The following is a 15,007-nucleotide window of genomic DNA, read 5'->3' on the forward strand; positions in this document are numbered from 1 at the left end:
ATTAAATGGCGAGTAGACCTGATGGGCTGATTGGCCTACTTCTGCTCTTGTGATCCTCTCTCCGCCACTGTCACGACCACCTTTTCAGGTGGTTCAGCCCCCCTCCATCTCCACCTTTCCTGCAACATAAAATGCCTTCTGTTTCGAATTGTTCTTGGTTCTGATCAAAATTCATCACTTTGAATCATTGACTTTCTTCAACGCTGCATAGATTCCGTATGGTTTGCCGAATATTTCCATTTGTTTCTTGTTTTATTTGCATATACTATAGAGGTCCTCCTTTAAAATTATACAAATTTTAAAAAATGCTCCCTTCATTACTGTTCTCCCAACTCTGTCATAACCAACTTGTCCTTCGCCTTGTCGCGTCTTGACTTTGCTAATAATGGAATCACGTATCCATGAAAAAGACTAAATGAATACAGCAGTGATACTTATGAGCACTGAACCTGCAACATTATGAATAAACTGCATGTGATATTTTCCATGCATTTCCAAAGTTTCCATTGCAGCAGCAATGGGGAATTGACAAGCAATGTTAGAGTGCCATCTACTGTTTCTTGTAAGACTTGAACTTGGAGCAAGTTTGGTTCAGTTGTGTTGTCAGTGGACTCCTCATGTCCAGCAAGGACGACCAATTTCCTGGAATTACACTGGGAACTGAGCACTGAACCTGCAACATTTACACCTCGTATTGGTTCAGTGTTTCTATTCTTTTCAATGAAGAACTATGACATGTGCCAAAGGTAAGTATCCAGTAATTGTGTTTCTTTGTGTTTTTGTTTTAAGTGCTTAAAATTATTAATAATATTCAAACTTCTTTCACAAGATGGTTGTTTACTCATCTTTGAGCATTTCTCCTCATTTGTAAATGTAATTTGCTGGAATGGTTTTAAGAGCCTGGTGTCCTGAGGTTTAACTGACTGTCAGAGTATCTGAAGTGCCCCATGCCAACCAGGAAGTGGTTCAGGGAGATTGGAGTAAGTGAGTGGTGGCCGTGCAGTGGTGAACCTGGGCTCACTTTGTAGGCCGGATGGAATCATCCCATGAACTAGTATGCACCACTCCTGCAGATCTTAAAGTCTGGTATCTTCTGTAGGTTGAGACACAAAGTAACAAGACCATGACCTCTTCCATGTATAACGTTAGGGTGTTTCTGGAAAAAGTAGCATAAAACTACTCATTTTAGTTCCCATCTTGCTAGGTTTCTGCTGGCATATGTCCAGTGGAATAGTTTGCCTTATTTCCCTTATGACCCTAGCTAGAGTTTCCATCCAAAATCACAGTCATTATTAGTGACCTCTGTGAATTACCATTGTCAAAGTCCAATCAGTACACTTCTCTGATGCCAGCGTGTCACCTGACAGAGCCTCTGGAAAAGCTTTGATCCTGATGTGGAGCATCTTGATGCCTATGGAAACTAATATTTTACAACAATGAAAGCTACATCGAGACCTTATTTTTATATTATTTTCCAGCTCGCACTCGTATCACAACTCCCCCAAAGGAGCAGAGTGTTATCAAAGGGACCATGGCAGTACTGACCTGTGGTGTGACTCATGACCCTAATGTTGCAATCAGGTACACATGGTTTTGTCTGCTTGAAGAATGTTGTCAATTGAACATGTGTTCAATATATATTGATGTAATGCTCAGCATCTGTATATGTGAGCTGCTTTTATAGCCTGCCTACATCTATCTTGACTAGCCATGCCTAAGACAACATTTGATTAGCGCCTGCACTGAATCCTTGCCCAGACATGTTTGGACTGACGAGAACAGCTTTCCTTGTGGGCAATATGCAAGTAGACTGAAAATATGGCAGGAAATCACAAAATAGGTTATATCTTAAAAAAAAAGATGTGAGATAGAAAAATGTTGATGTGATTTTCATAATCAGCTGCACAAAATCCATAAAATACACCAAAAAAGTGTTTAGGAAACAAACTCTTTGTTGCCCCATGTAATAGAAGCAAATATATTTTTCAAGTGGAATAAAAAGGAAGTGTCTATTTTTCTATTCTTTTGTGCAGACATGTGTGGCAAAAGGATGGGGCTGCGATTGAGGTGGATGCCATTCCACGAATGCGAATTGATGAAGTGGGGACATTGTACATCTCTCACACCTGGTCAGGTGATATTGGCTTGTACACCTGCAAAGTGCTTTCAGTAGGAGGGAATGACTCTCACAGTGCTCCAGTTAGAGTCCGGTAAGTGAGGAGTTGAGGAAACATCCTTTAGGAGGTGTTTTGGGGAGCTTGGGGTATGTGAATGCTGGCCTTGCAGTGGTGAGAAACAGTGGTAACCTGGAATAACTCTGCAGCATAAATAAAAGAGCAATGAAAGAGGCTGATGCAGTTCAAGACCTGAGTAGAAAGATTTTAAAGCATTAATTGCACTAGGCTAGATATAGCAATGGAATGGCCAGAGACCACATGTGGTACAGATGTTTTCATGCAGCTTCATGCTTTATCATGAACACGGATTCTCATCAGTACACGAGAGCCAGCCACAATCAGAATTATTAATTGCTGTCATAGGGATGAATGTTTCGCTTGCATTTTATTGGTCTTGTGCATGTGAAGCATCTGAGCCAATCAGAATAATCTGGAGGGAAATAAGAACATAAGATGGTGGAGCAGGAATCAGCCATCTGGTCCATTGAGTGTGTTCAACCATTCAATAAGATCATGGCTGATCTGGCTGTGGACTCTGCTCCATCTACGTGCCTTTTTCCCATGACCCTTAATTCCCCTACTTTGCAAAAATCTTCCTGTCTCTTAAATATATTCCATGTGGGAGCATCTATTGCTTCTTTGGGCAAGAATTACACGGATTCATGAGGGGAAAAGCAGTTCCTCCTCACCTCTGTCCTAAATGTACTCTCGAATCTTGAAACTATGCCCTTGGTTCTCATCTCCCCTTCCAGTGGAAGCAACTTTACTGCCTCTATCTTATCTACCCCTTGTCTAGTGCCCTTCCATTTTTCTGAATTCCAGCATGTATAGTCCCATGACTGTCCTCATAGGCTAACCCCCTCATCACTGGAATCAATCTTTTGTACTGCCTTCTATGCCATGGGTGTTCTGTGGTTAGTAGAGTATTACTTAAGGTGGTCTGTGAGTGGAAAGAAAAAGGTTGAGAAACGCTGTACTAGACTGCTCATGAAAACGACTGTATTGAGGTCCTCAACTCCCTTCGGATCCATAATAGTTGTCTCTGGAAACTGGTGGGGAAGTACCACGGATTTATTTGATCTTCTTGCTTTACTTTCTTGCTGCAGGCAGCTGCCTCATGCCCCAGAGAACTTGGCTGCCCAGTTAAGTACAAGTGAAAAGAGAGCCATTTCATTGACGTGGGCAAAAGCTTTTGATGGGAATAGCCCCCTGCTTTATTACATTTTGGAAGTGTCTGAAAACAGTGAGTTTTTAACAGCATCACATTATTAAGAATACACACCATTTTCATAGTGGAGCATAAAAGTAATAAAGAATATTTTACTGTTGGTCGTGAATTGTAAAATGTCACTGTGTAAAATTCCTATAAGCCAGACATTTGGGGGGGAGGGGGGAAATTAATTTGATCACTTGACTCTGTTTGGATGTAAATGTGTTTTAAATTGGTTTTGTAACAGTGCCCTGAAGTTTTGTACAGTGAGATGTCTACTGTTAATATAGTTGGAACTCCAGCAAATGAAATAAAGCCAGCTCAGCTGGGGATAAATGTTCTACAGGGGACTGGCTAGGGGGTTCTCAGTGACTCCTAATTGATCAGGTTTGGATTGGTGGATTGTGCCTGAGACAGATTTCAGACTGCATAGGATAAGGCAGCAAGGCATGTCGTTTTTTTACTCCTTTCAATATACAAACTCAACACAAAATAATCATGTGACCAATGCCATATATAATTGCCGATAATTGCAGGTTCAAAGTTGTAATTGTAATAAGTGAAAGGGAACACCCAATGAATTATCGGAGAAAGAATCTGTGATCATCTATCCTTGTCATATATTGAAGACTGTCAATTTTTTATTGGAGGGCAGTAATAGCCTTAATTGTCTCTTATCACCTGAAACTAATTTTGAATAAGTAAATTCTACTGTTATCTGATTAAATTCCTTCAACAGTCTTTGCATATGAAATGAGCATGTAACACCAAAGAGATACTAAGTTGAAATCAGTTATCACATCAATTGAACCTTTTTAAAAAAAATGAGAGTTAATGTCAATTTTCAATCTCTATTTATTTCTATAGAAAATAATTCATTAAATTCATGCAAAAAGTTTCTATATAATTGACATTTCCTCGTAACAAAGCATACTTAAACAGTGGATTCGTTATATTTTGTCATGAAAATTGCCAGTTTTTAAAATTCTGTTTCTACAGTCAATGCAACATTGCATTGGCTGGTCATGGCCAGAATAAACACGTACCTAAGCAAAGATCTTGACCCACTGCAGTTTGCCTATTTGCATTGCTCCTCGGCAGATGCAATATCACTGCCCCTCCACTCAGCTCTGGATCACCTCGAAAACGATCATTCATAGATACGGTTGCTCTTCATCGACTACAGGTTGGCCTTCAATACCATGATTCCCTCAGTGCTGATCGAGCAGCTACAAACTCTAGGCCTCTGACCCCCGTCTGCAACTGGATCCTTGACCTTCTCATCGGAAGTTTACAGTATAAATTGGAAACGTCTCCTTTTCACGGATCATCAACACAGGCGCACCCAAGGATACGTGCTTAGCCAACTTCTACTCATTATACACCCATGACTGTGTGGCCAGACACAATTCCAGTGCCATCTGTAAGTTTGCTGATGACATCACAGATGTCGGCAGAATCACAAACGGCAATGAGGAAGTGGACAGGAGGGAAATAGATCAGCTCGTTGAATGATGTAGCAACAACAACAACAACAACCTTGTGCTCAATGTCAGAAAAACCAAGGAAATTATTATGGACTTCAGGAGGAAGTCAGGGGTACATGACCTAGTCCTCATTGAGGGCTCAGTAGTGGACAGGGTCATGAACTTCAAATTTCTGGGTGTCAACATCTCCAAGGATCTGTCCTGGAGCCTTCATATTGATGCAATCACAAAGAAGGCCCACCTTGATAGGCATCTGAGGAGATTCAGCATGTCACTGGAGACACTTTTAATCTTCTACAGATGAACTGTGGAGGGTATTCTGACCATTTGCATCACTGCCCACTATGGAGGCTCCAACTCTCAAGACCAGAATAAACTGCAAAGGGTTATTAACTCAGCCTGTAACATCACAGGCACCAGACTTCACTCCATCAAGGACCTCAACACAAGGAGATGTCTTAAGAAAGCAGCCTCTATCCTCAAAGACCCCACCATCCAATCCATGCCCTCTTCACTCTGCTACCATAGGGGAAAAAGGTACAGGAACCTGAAGACGAGCACTCAGTGGCACAAGAACAGCTTCTTCCCCTCCGCCATCAGATTCCTGAATAATCAATAATTTTATGAACCAAAGATCTTGCTTCTCCTCCACTATTAATCTTAATATTTGATTTTTTTTTCTTGCAGTGAGGTAGTAAGGTGGTATAAAATGAATGTACAAATATGACGCTGCCACAAAACACTGAATTTCATGACTTGTTCATGACAATAAATTCTGATTCTAAACATTTGATTACAAGGTTTTCTCTGTCCACTTGATAATCATTCCCTGCAACAGAGCTTGAAATAGAATGTCAGGCACCTTGGCAGCGTAACCTGCCCAACAAAGCTGGCTGAGTAACCAGAGCCTCAAAGTTGGGGAAGGTGACCTTGAAGAGGGTGCTGACACTGTCCAGTGACCACCTGTCCATCCAGTGAATTTAGAGGATTTTGTAAGCTCAGCATTTGTTGGTATTTTTCCAATGCCTGCTGTGGGTGGATTCCCAGAAGCATATAGGATGGTATGGATCATTGCTGTCCAGTTTCTGAGTTTTGTGCAAGATCTTGGGTCTTTACCTTCTAGAACCCTTTTTCTCAATCAACTGTGGCGATGCTAACACATTGAAGGCGGTGGTGAATTTATTCATCAATGTCTGCCTGTACAGAAAAACTTTCAAAGATTCCTTAAAGAAAGGCAATTCATCCACTGACTCCTCGGAATCTCTTGCCTATGACCCCTTAAAATGGAGAAGGGGATCCAACATTATCAGATAGATGTTTTCGCTGTAAGAAGGAAATGGGAACAACAGTACATGCAATTTGGGCATGTAAGAAAGTCAAAATGTTTTGGGAAGATCTAAATCAGATATTAAATAAAATCACAAAAAATAGCATACCAAAAAAATCCAGAGATCTTTCTTCTAAGTAATATAAGAAGTAAGAAATTAGGCCTGAAACTGGATGAAGCGCAAAAAAGATGGCCTTAGCTGTAGCAAAAAAATGTATAATGTCAACTTGGAAATCAGAAGAGAGCCTGAGAATACACAATGGTACATGGAAATGAATAAATGCATTCCATTGGAAAAAATAACACATAATTAAAAAAATAAAGTCACATTATTTGAACAAATTTGGGAACCCTACATGGAACATAACAGAGAGGGCTTGCCTCGGACCTCCACATCCTAAAATGATAAGAAGACAAAACAACTTGATCCAGTGTGTAAAAGTAGATGACACTTTTTTAACTTATTTTTCATTGTGTGATGACATTGTTTAATGGTTTTATTGTATTGTGTATGTTGAATGTTTATTGGTTTTGGAGGGGAGTGGAAAGGGGGGAGGGAAGGTAGGGGGGGAAAAAGGGGAGAAAATGCCACTGTGTATATTTAAGAGGGAAATGTTTGTATGTATTTTGGTTGATGTGGTTCACAGTGTGAAACATAAAAAAAATTATTTTAAAAAAAAATGTGGAGAAGGAACACCTGGGATGGCATGAGGCCATACAACAGGAGCATTCAGAAGCTCTGTACAAGCAGTAGAATGAATAAAACCTCTCTCAAACCACCTGGTCCTCTGCCCTTTTCACTGCCTCATTTGTCACCACGTACTCATGAAAGCAGAGTGGAAGCAAATCATGCGTTTTCCCTGGCCAGTTAAAAGATAATCACTGGCTGTTGTTGGTATAAATTTTGCCTTTTGGGAAATCCCTAAATTGCAATATTGATGTAAATATAAAATACTAATCTAACTTATTTTGTGGTCATTGAGTATGCTTTATGTCAAACCCCAAGGCTCAATAGATGTTACTGGGAAATTCAAACTTTTTGAAATACAATGCAGACAAATAAATTGATTCTTTTGCAAATTAATTTACAATTGTCCTTTGCAATTTCAATTTTTAGTATTTAAAAGCATTTTATTTACTTTTTTGATTAGCGGTTTGAGTAATACTGTTGTAGCGCCAGTGATCAGGACCATGTTTCGAATCCCACGCTATCTGTAAGGAGTTTGTATATTCTCCCTGTGTCTGCATGGGTTTCCTCCCACCACTTGAAACTTACCAAGGGTTGTAGGTCAATTGGGCTCGAAATTCTACAAACGAACGGGTAAATTCACAAGAAGTACCTCGGAATTTCATTGTGGCACAACGTTTAAGTTACTGGACCAGGCACCCAGACAGAGGCCTGTACCAACAATCTAAAGATGTCTGTTCAAATCCTGCCTCAACAACTGTGACATTATAAACAAAGTGGACATTTAAAATAAAGAGTGCCTTAAATAATGATGACTTCCCAAAGCTGATCTGGTTCACTAATGCCTTTCTGGGAGAAAAGCTGACATCCTTACTGAGTCGGATGTACACTCAACTCACAATTGTTCGAAGTTCAAATTTATTGTCAGAATTCATACATGACCACATATAACCCTGAGATTCTTTTTCCTGTGGGCCAGACAGAATTTCTACTTATCGGCTCTGCTCTCTGAAATGGTAGTATAAGTCATTTGGTTTTATAAATAACTGCTCAATCAAGAAAGAAATCAGGTACAATCCAACATCAAATCCAGACTGAGTAAAGATGCTGTCAGTCCAGTCAATCTCATAAACAATTTTATGTAAATTGGGAGAGCCGCCTCCGAGAACATTTAAGCAACCTCGTTATGGTCAGAGAATCATTGTGGAACATATGGAACACTCCTTCATTGTAATATTTGGATATGCTTTGTCCTACCAGGAGCAGACCCATCCAAGGTTAGGCTTGACTTTAGATTCAAAGAAGTCTCACAACATCAGGTCAAATGTAGCCAAAGAAACATCCTGGTCGTTCCCTCAGCTGAAGAATCAGTGCTCCTCTGGAGGAAGCACTGAAAGCTGCTTGTCCTGTTGATGCCTGTCTTTTATATCCATCACCAAGAATAACCTCACCTCTCACGAACCTGGCATACTTCTGGAGGCACAGAGATAACACTGGGCTTGTGGCAGATAATGAGTGAAGCAATATAAGGGATGAACCAACTGGACTTCATCCTCAGACGTACTCGACCATGAAGTAATATCACACAGTCCTGGAGGAAACAAACTTCCATCAGGGACCCCATCCATTGTATGGTGCCGCATTACCATCGCACTGAACGGATTTGGCAGCTCACAACTGGCCTTGTGTGTATAATCATGGGGCATGAACTGATCAGAGAAATTAAAGAAGAGCAGTCGTACAGCTCCACATCTCTTCTGCATTTCCTTTTAATCATCCTCATCTTTTGCTTCATTCCACTTTCCCCAATTCACTGTCTGATATTGCAACTACTTCAGCTTCAAAGGAGACCCATAGAAAAGTGACACAATGTTATTCCTGCAATAAATTAAGAAGTCAAACTGGAAAGTGTTAGAAATGAAATTCAACAATCTCATTATCTCATTGAGATAAATTACAAGATAATATGATGAGATATTTTCTCTTTTTTTTGGTATAAAGATTTTGAGGAATTAGTTCAGATTCTGTATTGTGGAAGATCAAAAGAGGAATTGTTAATTTCTGATTGCTGATAAATTGAAAACAGGATTGCAGGAAGTAATCAGGTTGCATCCCGAGAGAGAACATTACTGACTTTTCATTGTCTGATAACATTGTGAATAAAGAAAGAGAATCAATACTGCCAAACAACTCATAACATTGGGCCTGTGGTGAAGATGTGACATTTAGTCTGGTTTAGAAAGTAAATTATTGGGCAGAGTTTCCAGTCATGTATTTTTTTTCACTTTCTGTTTGCCCTCACACTGGAAGCATAGATATGTGCTTGCTGGGAAAACCTGATCATGTTCACAGGCAGTCGTTTGGAACCAAGTCTGCCAACATTCAGATGAACCTATTGTGATAACTCGGTACCATAAGCAGAGGATGTGGCTGTCCCTGGCAACCAAGGACCTGCCCGTAAAATGATATGGCTCCGTAGTGCTGAATGACTGACATTAACGAATGCAGCTCTTAAGTGTCAAATAAGACCACAGTCGAAGAACAAGGAATATGCTAGACTGAGGGCTTCAAGGAGTTTCTTCAGAGAGAGCCAAATAGAGAAGAAATAAATTCCCAGGAGGAAAACCAGACCTTGATACAGTGGAATCCCGATTTAACGCGAATCCAGATGCAAAGCAATGAATCATCAGTCTTTTTTTTTTGCTCTTTCCAGAATTCCAGATTGTAAGAAATAAAAAGATGATTACAAATACAGTTATTGTACATGTAGATTTTTTTTTTTTTTGAAACTGCTATTTTTCATGAACCCTGATTTAGAGCAACCCCCCATTTTTCACAGAGCATTTTTGTTTTGGACCAAACTATCCTGTTAAAATTGGGTTCCACTGTATCTGCACAAATATTCTAACACATCCATGGTATCCTATTCTCAAAAAAAAGTAGGAAATCTCCCAATGAGGTCAACTTGAAGACAGAATCTCCAGGGTAAATGCTGAGTTCCCGCCATCAATTGTGGCCCTCTATTCACATCGGACAGGGAATGATAAAAGTATCAGGTGATCAGATCATTAGAGAAAGGTGCAGTCAGTGATTGCAATATCTAGCGTGGAATTTCATTTCTATCTATGCAAAGGAAGGAGTTGCATCAGATCACAGCCCAGTATACAGTAAAACCCCTGTTATCTGGAATTCAAGCAACCGGCAAAATAATTGTAGAAAATAAATAGATGAAAAATAAGGACGATTAAAATTGTGGCGTGCTTCACTATAAGTTCACCAATCCATGCAATCTCAAGCAACCGGAAAATCAGCCAGCATCTACCAATCTCCATAGGTGCCGGATACCAGGGGTTTTACTGAATGTCAAGTGTTAGCAGGTGTGCAAGACTGTTGTTGGGAAAAGTGTTGAAGTGCGTCCTCTGTGTGGAATAACAGTACAATACTTGGGGGGGGGGAAATAAAGTGCATTTCATGAACTTTAAGAAGGTTTTGGACTAGTTGTTGATGCTCGTTCATAAGACATAAAAAATAGCTTTATCCTTTAGTGCTTCCTTGTTATTTTGGAAAGAATTTAGGAGGGGAGAGGCATCCTTGATTACCTTTGTAAATAAAAGCACATGAAATACATTTGTCCATCTTGTTTGAGAGTACAGTATGATTGAAACAGTGCTGGCATATGGACAGACAAATACGCGATCCCTAATGATTGAAAACCCTTTTTTTAATGCAACCAATGAATCTTCTAAACTCATGCTTTCATCACCTTTGATTAAAAAGTCATTACAGAGTCTGTTCACTATCAAAGGAAATTATAGAAGTGGGTACAATTACTATGTTCAAAAGATGCAAATATACGGATAGGATGTATCCAGAAGGATATGGACCAAATGCAGGCACTTGGGACTAGTCCAGGATGTGAATTTGGTTGGGGTGAATGTTCTGTGCTGTGTGACTCTGACACCATGACTTCTGAGAAGTTGATAATGCTGAAGTATCTTCCTTTTCTTTGATGTTGTGGGGATTTGTTAAAAGAATAGTCAATACTAGTTGTCAGCAAATTTACCTGTCCTTTTTTAATCTGTCTCGTCTCCTTCTCATTCTATCAATTTTATCAGGGCTTCATCAAATTCAGTTAATCATGATCTTTTTTGTTGCATTGAAATGAAATAAAATTTTCAAACGAAACTTGCCTCTTTCACTGAAGATTCCCCGTGGACTGTTCACCTGATGAGCGTTAACCCTGAATCTGTGGGACTGACTGTCAGAGGACTCATTCCAGCCAGGTCCTATCAATTCCGTATCTGTGCCATGAATGATGTTGGAAGGGGTCAATACAGCAGAGAGACTGAGAGGTGAGGTTTAGTCTCCAGGTTTGTACTGTTAGTTTAAAAGTTAGAGTGTGATTCTACTGTAAATTTCACCGATATGTTCACTCTGATCTCTGAGATCCAAGGCAATTACTAAGAAGGTATGCACATTACAATTAATAAACTCTAATGAAGTTATGAGTGGTTGGTATACGTTGGACACACTCCCATTTTTATTTTTTGATTTTTGTTAACCTTTTCTATGAATTTATTTTGTCTTCATCTCTATATTTTTCTGAACTAAATGGACCCTATTCTTGCAGGTTATCATTACCTGAAGAACCTCCAAGTGCATCCCCACAAAATGTCATTGCAAGTGGCAGAACCAATCAATCCATCATGATTCAATGGCAGCCACCTCCAGAAAACCAACAGAATGGTGCTCTGAAAGGTTACATAATAAGGTACGTCTGAGCAGAATCTTTGCACTTCTGCCTTCATGGATGAAAATCAGTCCGAATAGCAGTGGCTTTCCATGTATTTGTTTGCTCTTTTATTTCCATTGTAAAAAGCAACGCAGCAAACTACAGGAAATGATGCCATACGTTTTAAAGTACAGTAGAAATTAATTACAGGGATATTATACCTGATGGTTCCTCCTTTCATCTGGTGTTCAACGTCATTTTTCTTTGCTACCTTTGAATTTTTAAATGGCTTTGAAATACTTCTTCATATTTGCAGACTCAATGCTTTCGAAACCTTTGTTCACAGACTGTGCCTAATGCAAAAATCTGACAGGTGCTTAACATTTGCTATTCTAAAGTATCTTTAAATCACATCTTGAAGGCTTTTTCCAGTGAGAATTTGTGTACTTTAGCATTCTCTAATGAACATACTGTTTGAAAGTAAGTTGGCTAATTCTGTTGAACTTGATTCCTTTCATAGGTACTGTTTGGCAGGTTTACCTGTCGAGCACCAGTACAAGAATATCACCAATTCCGATGTTCATAATTTCCTACTTGAGGACCTCATCATCTGGACCAATTATGAAATTGCTGTAGCTTCCTATAATGGGGCTGGTCTGGGGATCTACAGCCCAACCGTTACCGAGTGGACTCTGCAAGGGGGTGGGTACTTAACTTCTTATGGGAGGCTGTTAAGTGATGCTACTTTATGAAAGTTTCTGGCACAGGTTGCAGACCCGTCTCACTTGTCATAATACATAGGAGCAGAAATAGGCTATTCAGCCCATCGAGTTTGCCCTGCATTTAACCATTTTCCCACTCAACCCTGCTGCCCAATCTTCTCCCGAGAACCTTTGAAACCATCAATCTATGCCATAAATACACCCAATGACTTGGCCTCAACAACTGCTCGTGGCAACAAATTCCACAGATACCCCCAGCTAAAAAAATTCCTCTCCATTTCTGTCCTAAATGGAGGCTCTCCAATCCTAAAGTTATGTCCTGGATTCTCCCACCAAGGGAAGCAACCTTTTTTTACATCTACTCTGTGCATGCCTTTCAACGTTCAAAATGTTTCAGCAAGATCCCCTCCCATTCTCCTAAATTCCAACGAGTACAGGCCAAGAGCTGTCAAATATTCCTCAGATGATAACCATTTCCTTTGCAGAATCATTCTTGTGAAGCACCTCTGAACCCTCTCTAACATCAGCAGATCTCTTCATAAACAAGGAGCCCAAAACTGCTCACAATACTCCAAGTGAGATCTCACCAGTGCCTTATAAAACCAGTAATCACTGGTTAATACTGAATGTACTGGGACAAGAAGTGTGTGCCCTAAATTTTCTTGAGTTTCTTGATGTGGAAAATCATTCAATGGCAAAATAAAACATTAAAAATGTGGACTGCAAACAATTCTATGCAATGCAGAGGAAGCTAAACTAAATGTTATATTCCCAGGGCCAGTGGATTCACGATTTCTTGCCAAAGGAATGTTAAATGCTGGTATATAGGTTCAATCTTCTCCTTCCAATGAGCATTGCCTCAAGGATGTTCCCTATGGACCAACTGAACCGAGGAGAAAGTTGGTTATGTGTATAGACTGTTGGAGATGCTGTTTTGAGAAAGGCCATAGTAAAGGAAGTGACCTATTGCACCTTCTCAGCTTGACATTTGAAAGGACTGCTTCCAGCTGAAGAAGAATCATCGAGCAGTGCCAATCCTCAACCCAATATCCAAAATAAATGACGTTATCTGAAATGTGCATCTATCAACTTATTCTTATTTTTTCAGTAAAATTTGAGAACAGTGCAGGCTATTAACACGTTTAACCTCTAAATTCAATACAAGAAGCATGTCATATGAAGCACACTGTGCAGAAATTAGGCACAAATCAGAGGTGGCTAATAAAGGACTTGTTATTGCATATGCACAAACAATTAGCCTTGAGGCAGTGTTTGCTTTCCATTGGTCCCTTTGCCATGCAACCAATTTGAAGTTAAAAATGATCTCTTGTCCTTTCAGTTCCAACAGTGTCTCCAGGAAACGTGCACACTGAGGCCATTAATTCCACAACTATTCGATTCACATGGACACCACCCAGTCCTCAATTTATCAATGGGATTAATCAAGGTTACAAGGTAATGGTCACAGCCTCAATAACCATTCAAATGTGCATAAGATTGAACGCTGACTTTGTCGCACTCTGAGAATGAATGTTTAGCCCTTCCTGTTGGCAGTAAAAGGGCAACAGAGAAATCTAACACGTTCTTTGAGTGTTGGTATCAACAATTAGATTTTTGGACAATCACATTCCTCGCCCCCCCCCCCCGCCCCCTTGTCAAATTATCTATCTCCAGTGGTAGCTTTAACACACACCATGATTAAAATGCAGTTGTGTTAACATTATTGGGCAACTGCTAATGTGATGAAGGAGCAAGAATTGCATTAAGCCAGTAAAGCCTTTCCATTCCATTTCTATACAAGAGCTGAAGAGTGGATTAAAAAAGAAATGAGTTAAATCTCTGGAAGTCTCTTCACCTTTAAATTCATGCTTAATTCATAATTTATTACCTGAAGCATCATTAGTCAACCCATTCAGGAGAAAAAGTAAAGAAAATGTTTTCGCATAAAGGATAGTAAAAGTGTGGAACACTCTACAAATAATGTCATCCGGCACATAAGTTTATAATAAATATAGAAACTAGTGCAGAAACCCCATCTAAAAGTGCATCCTGAACATTAGTGGTTGTGAAATCTGACAACATAGACACACCTACAGTAAAAATAAACAACGCAAGTTAGCTTCCCTCTTTCCACCTTCCCTCTTCAGCTGTTTCAATCGCTCTGTTATTGATCTATCCTATCTGACTATCTCCACTCTAGCTCCATGCCTGGGAACGCAATGAGACAGAAACATTAGCCGCTGTGACCATGACCACCCAGACAATGGTTTTAGACATTATTTTGTCATGTTCTTACCCTTATTCTGCATTTGTTTTAATTCACTTAACCTCTCTTGTGCAGTGATTTTGCTGTTATACTTACAGATTGTTTTACCATGTGGAAATTTGCGGGTGTTTTTTTTAGATGGATTTGTAATTGTGCAAACGATAAACATACAGCCACAAATCAAAGCTCATCTCCCAAAAAACCCAGACACCCCTTCCCCTCTTCGCCCTTCTGCAGGGACCGCTCCTTCTGTGACTCCCTTGTCCAGTCCTCCCTTTTCACTAATTGCCCCTTGGCACCTTCCCGTGTGACCGCAGGAAGTGCTATAATTGTGCTTGCGCTTCCTCCCTCACCACTATTCAGGTCTCCAAACAGACCTTCCAAGTGAAGCAACACAT

The 15,007-nt window shown here is 39.9% G+C and overlaps 1 protein-coding gene across 2 annotated transcripts in view; it reads left to right on the plus strand.

Moving 5' to 3' along the window:
• sdk2b (sidekick cell adhesion molecule 2b) overlaps positions 1-15,007 on the plus strand; it is a 662,520-nt gene that overhangs the window by 436,663 nt on the left and 210,850 nt on the right. For both annotated transcript variants that reach the window (XM_069930148.1, XM_069930147.1), the window contains 7 exons: positions 1,479-1,581; positions 2,034-2,210; positions 3,284-3,420; positions 11,094-11,241; positions 11,520-11,660; positions 12,142-12,323; positions 13,683-13,798. In XM_069930148.1, coding sequence (XP_069786249.1) covers positions 1,479-1,581; positions 2,034-2,210; positions 3,284-3,420; positions 11,094-11,241; positions 11,520-11,660; positions 12,142-12,323; positions 13,683-13,798 — 1,004 coding nt within the window. The remainder of the gene's footprint in view (positions 1-1,478; positions 1,582-2,033; positions 2,211-3,283; positions 3,421-11,093; positions 11,242-11,519; positions 11,661-12,141; positions 12,324-13,682; positions 13,799-15,007) is intronic.

This window comes from Narcine bancroftii, chromosome 3 (assembly GCF_036971445.1).
Source record: "Narcine bancroftii isolate sNarBan1 chromosome 3, sNarBan1.hap1, whole genome shotgun sequence".
NCBI lineage: Eukaryota > Metazoa > Chordata > Chondrichthyes > Torpediniformes > Narcinidae > Narcine > Narcine bancroftii.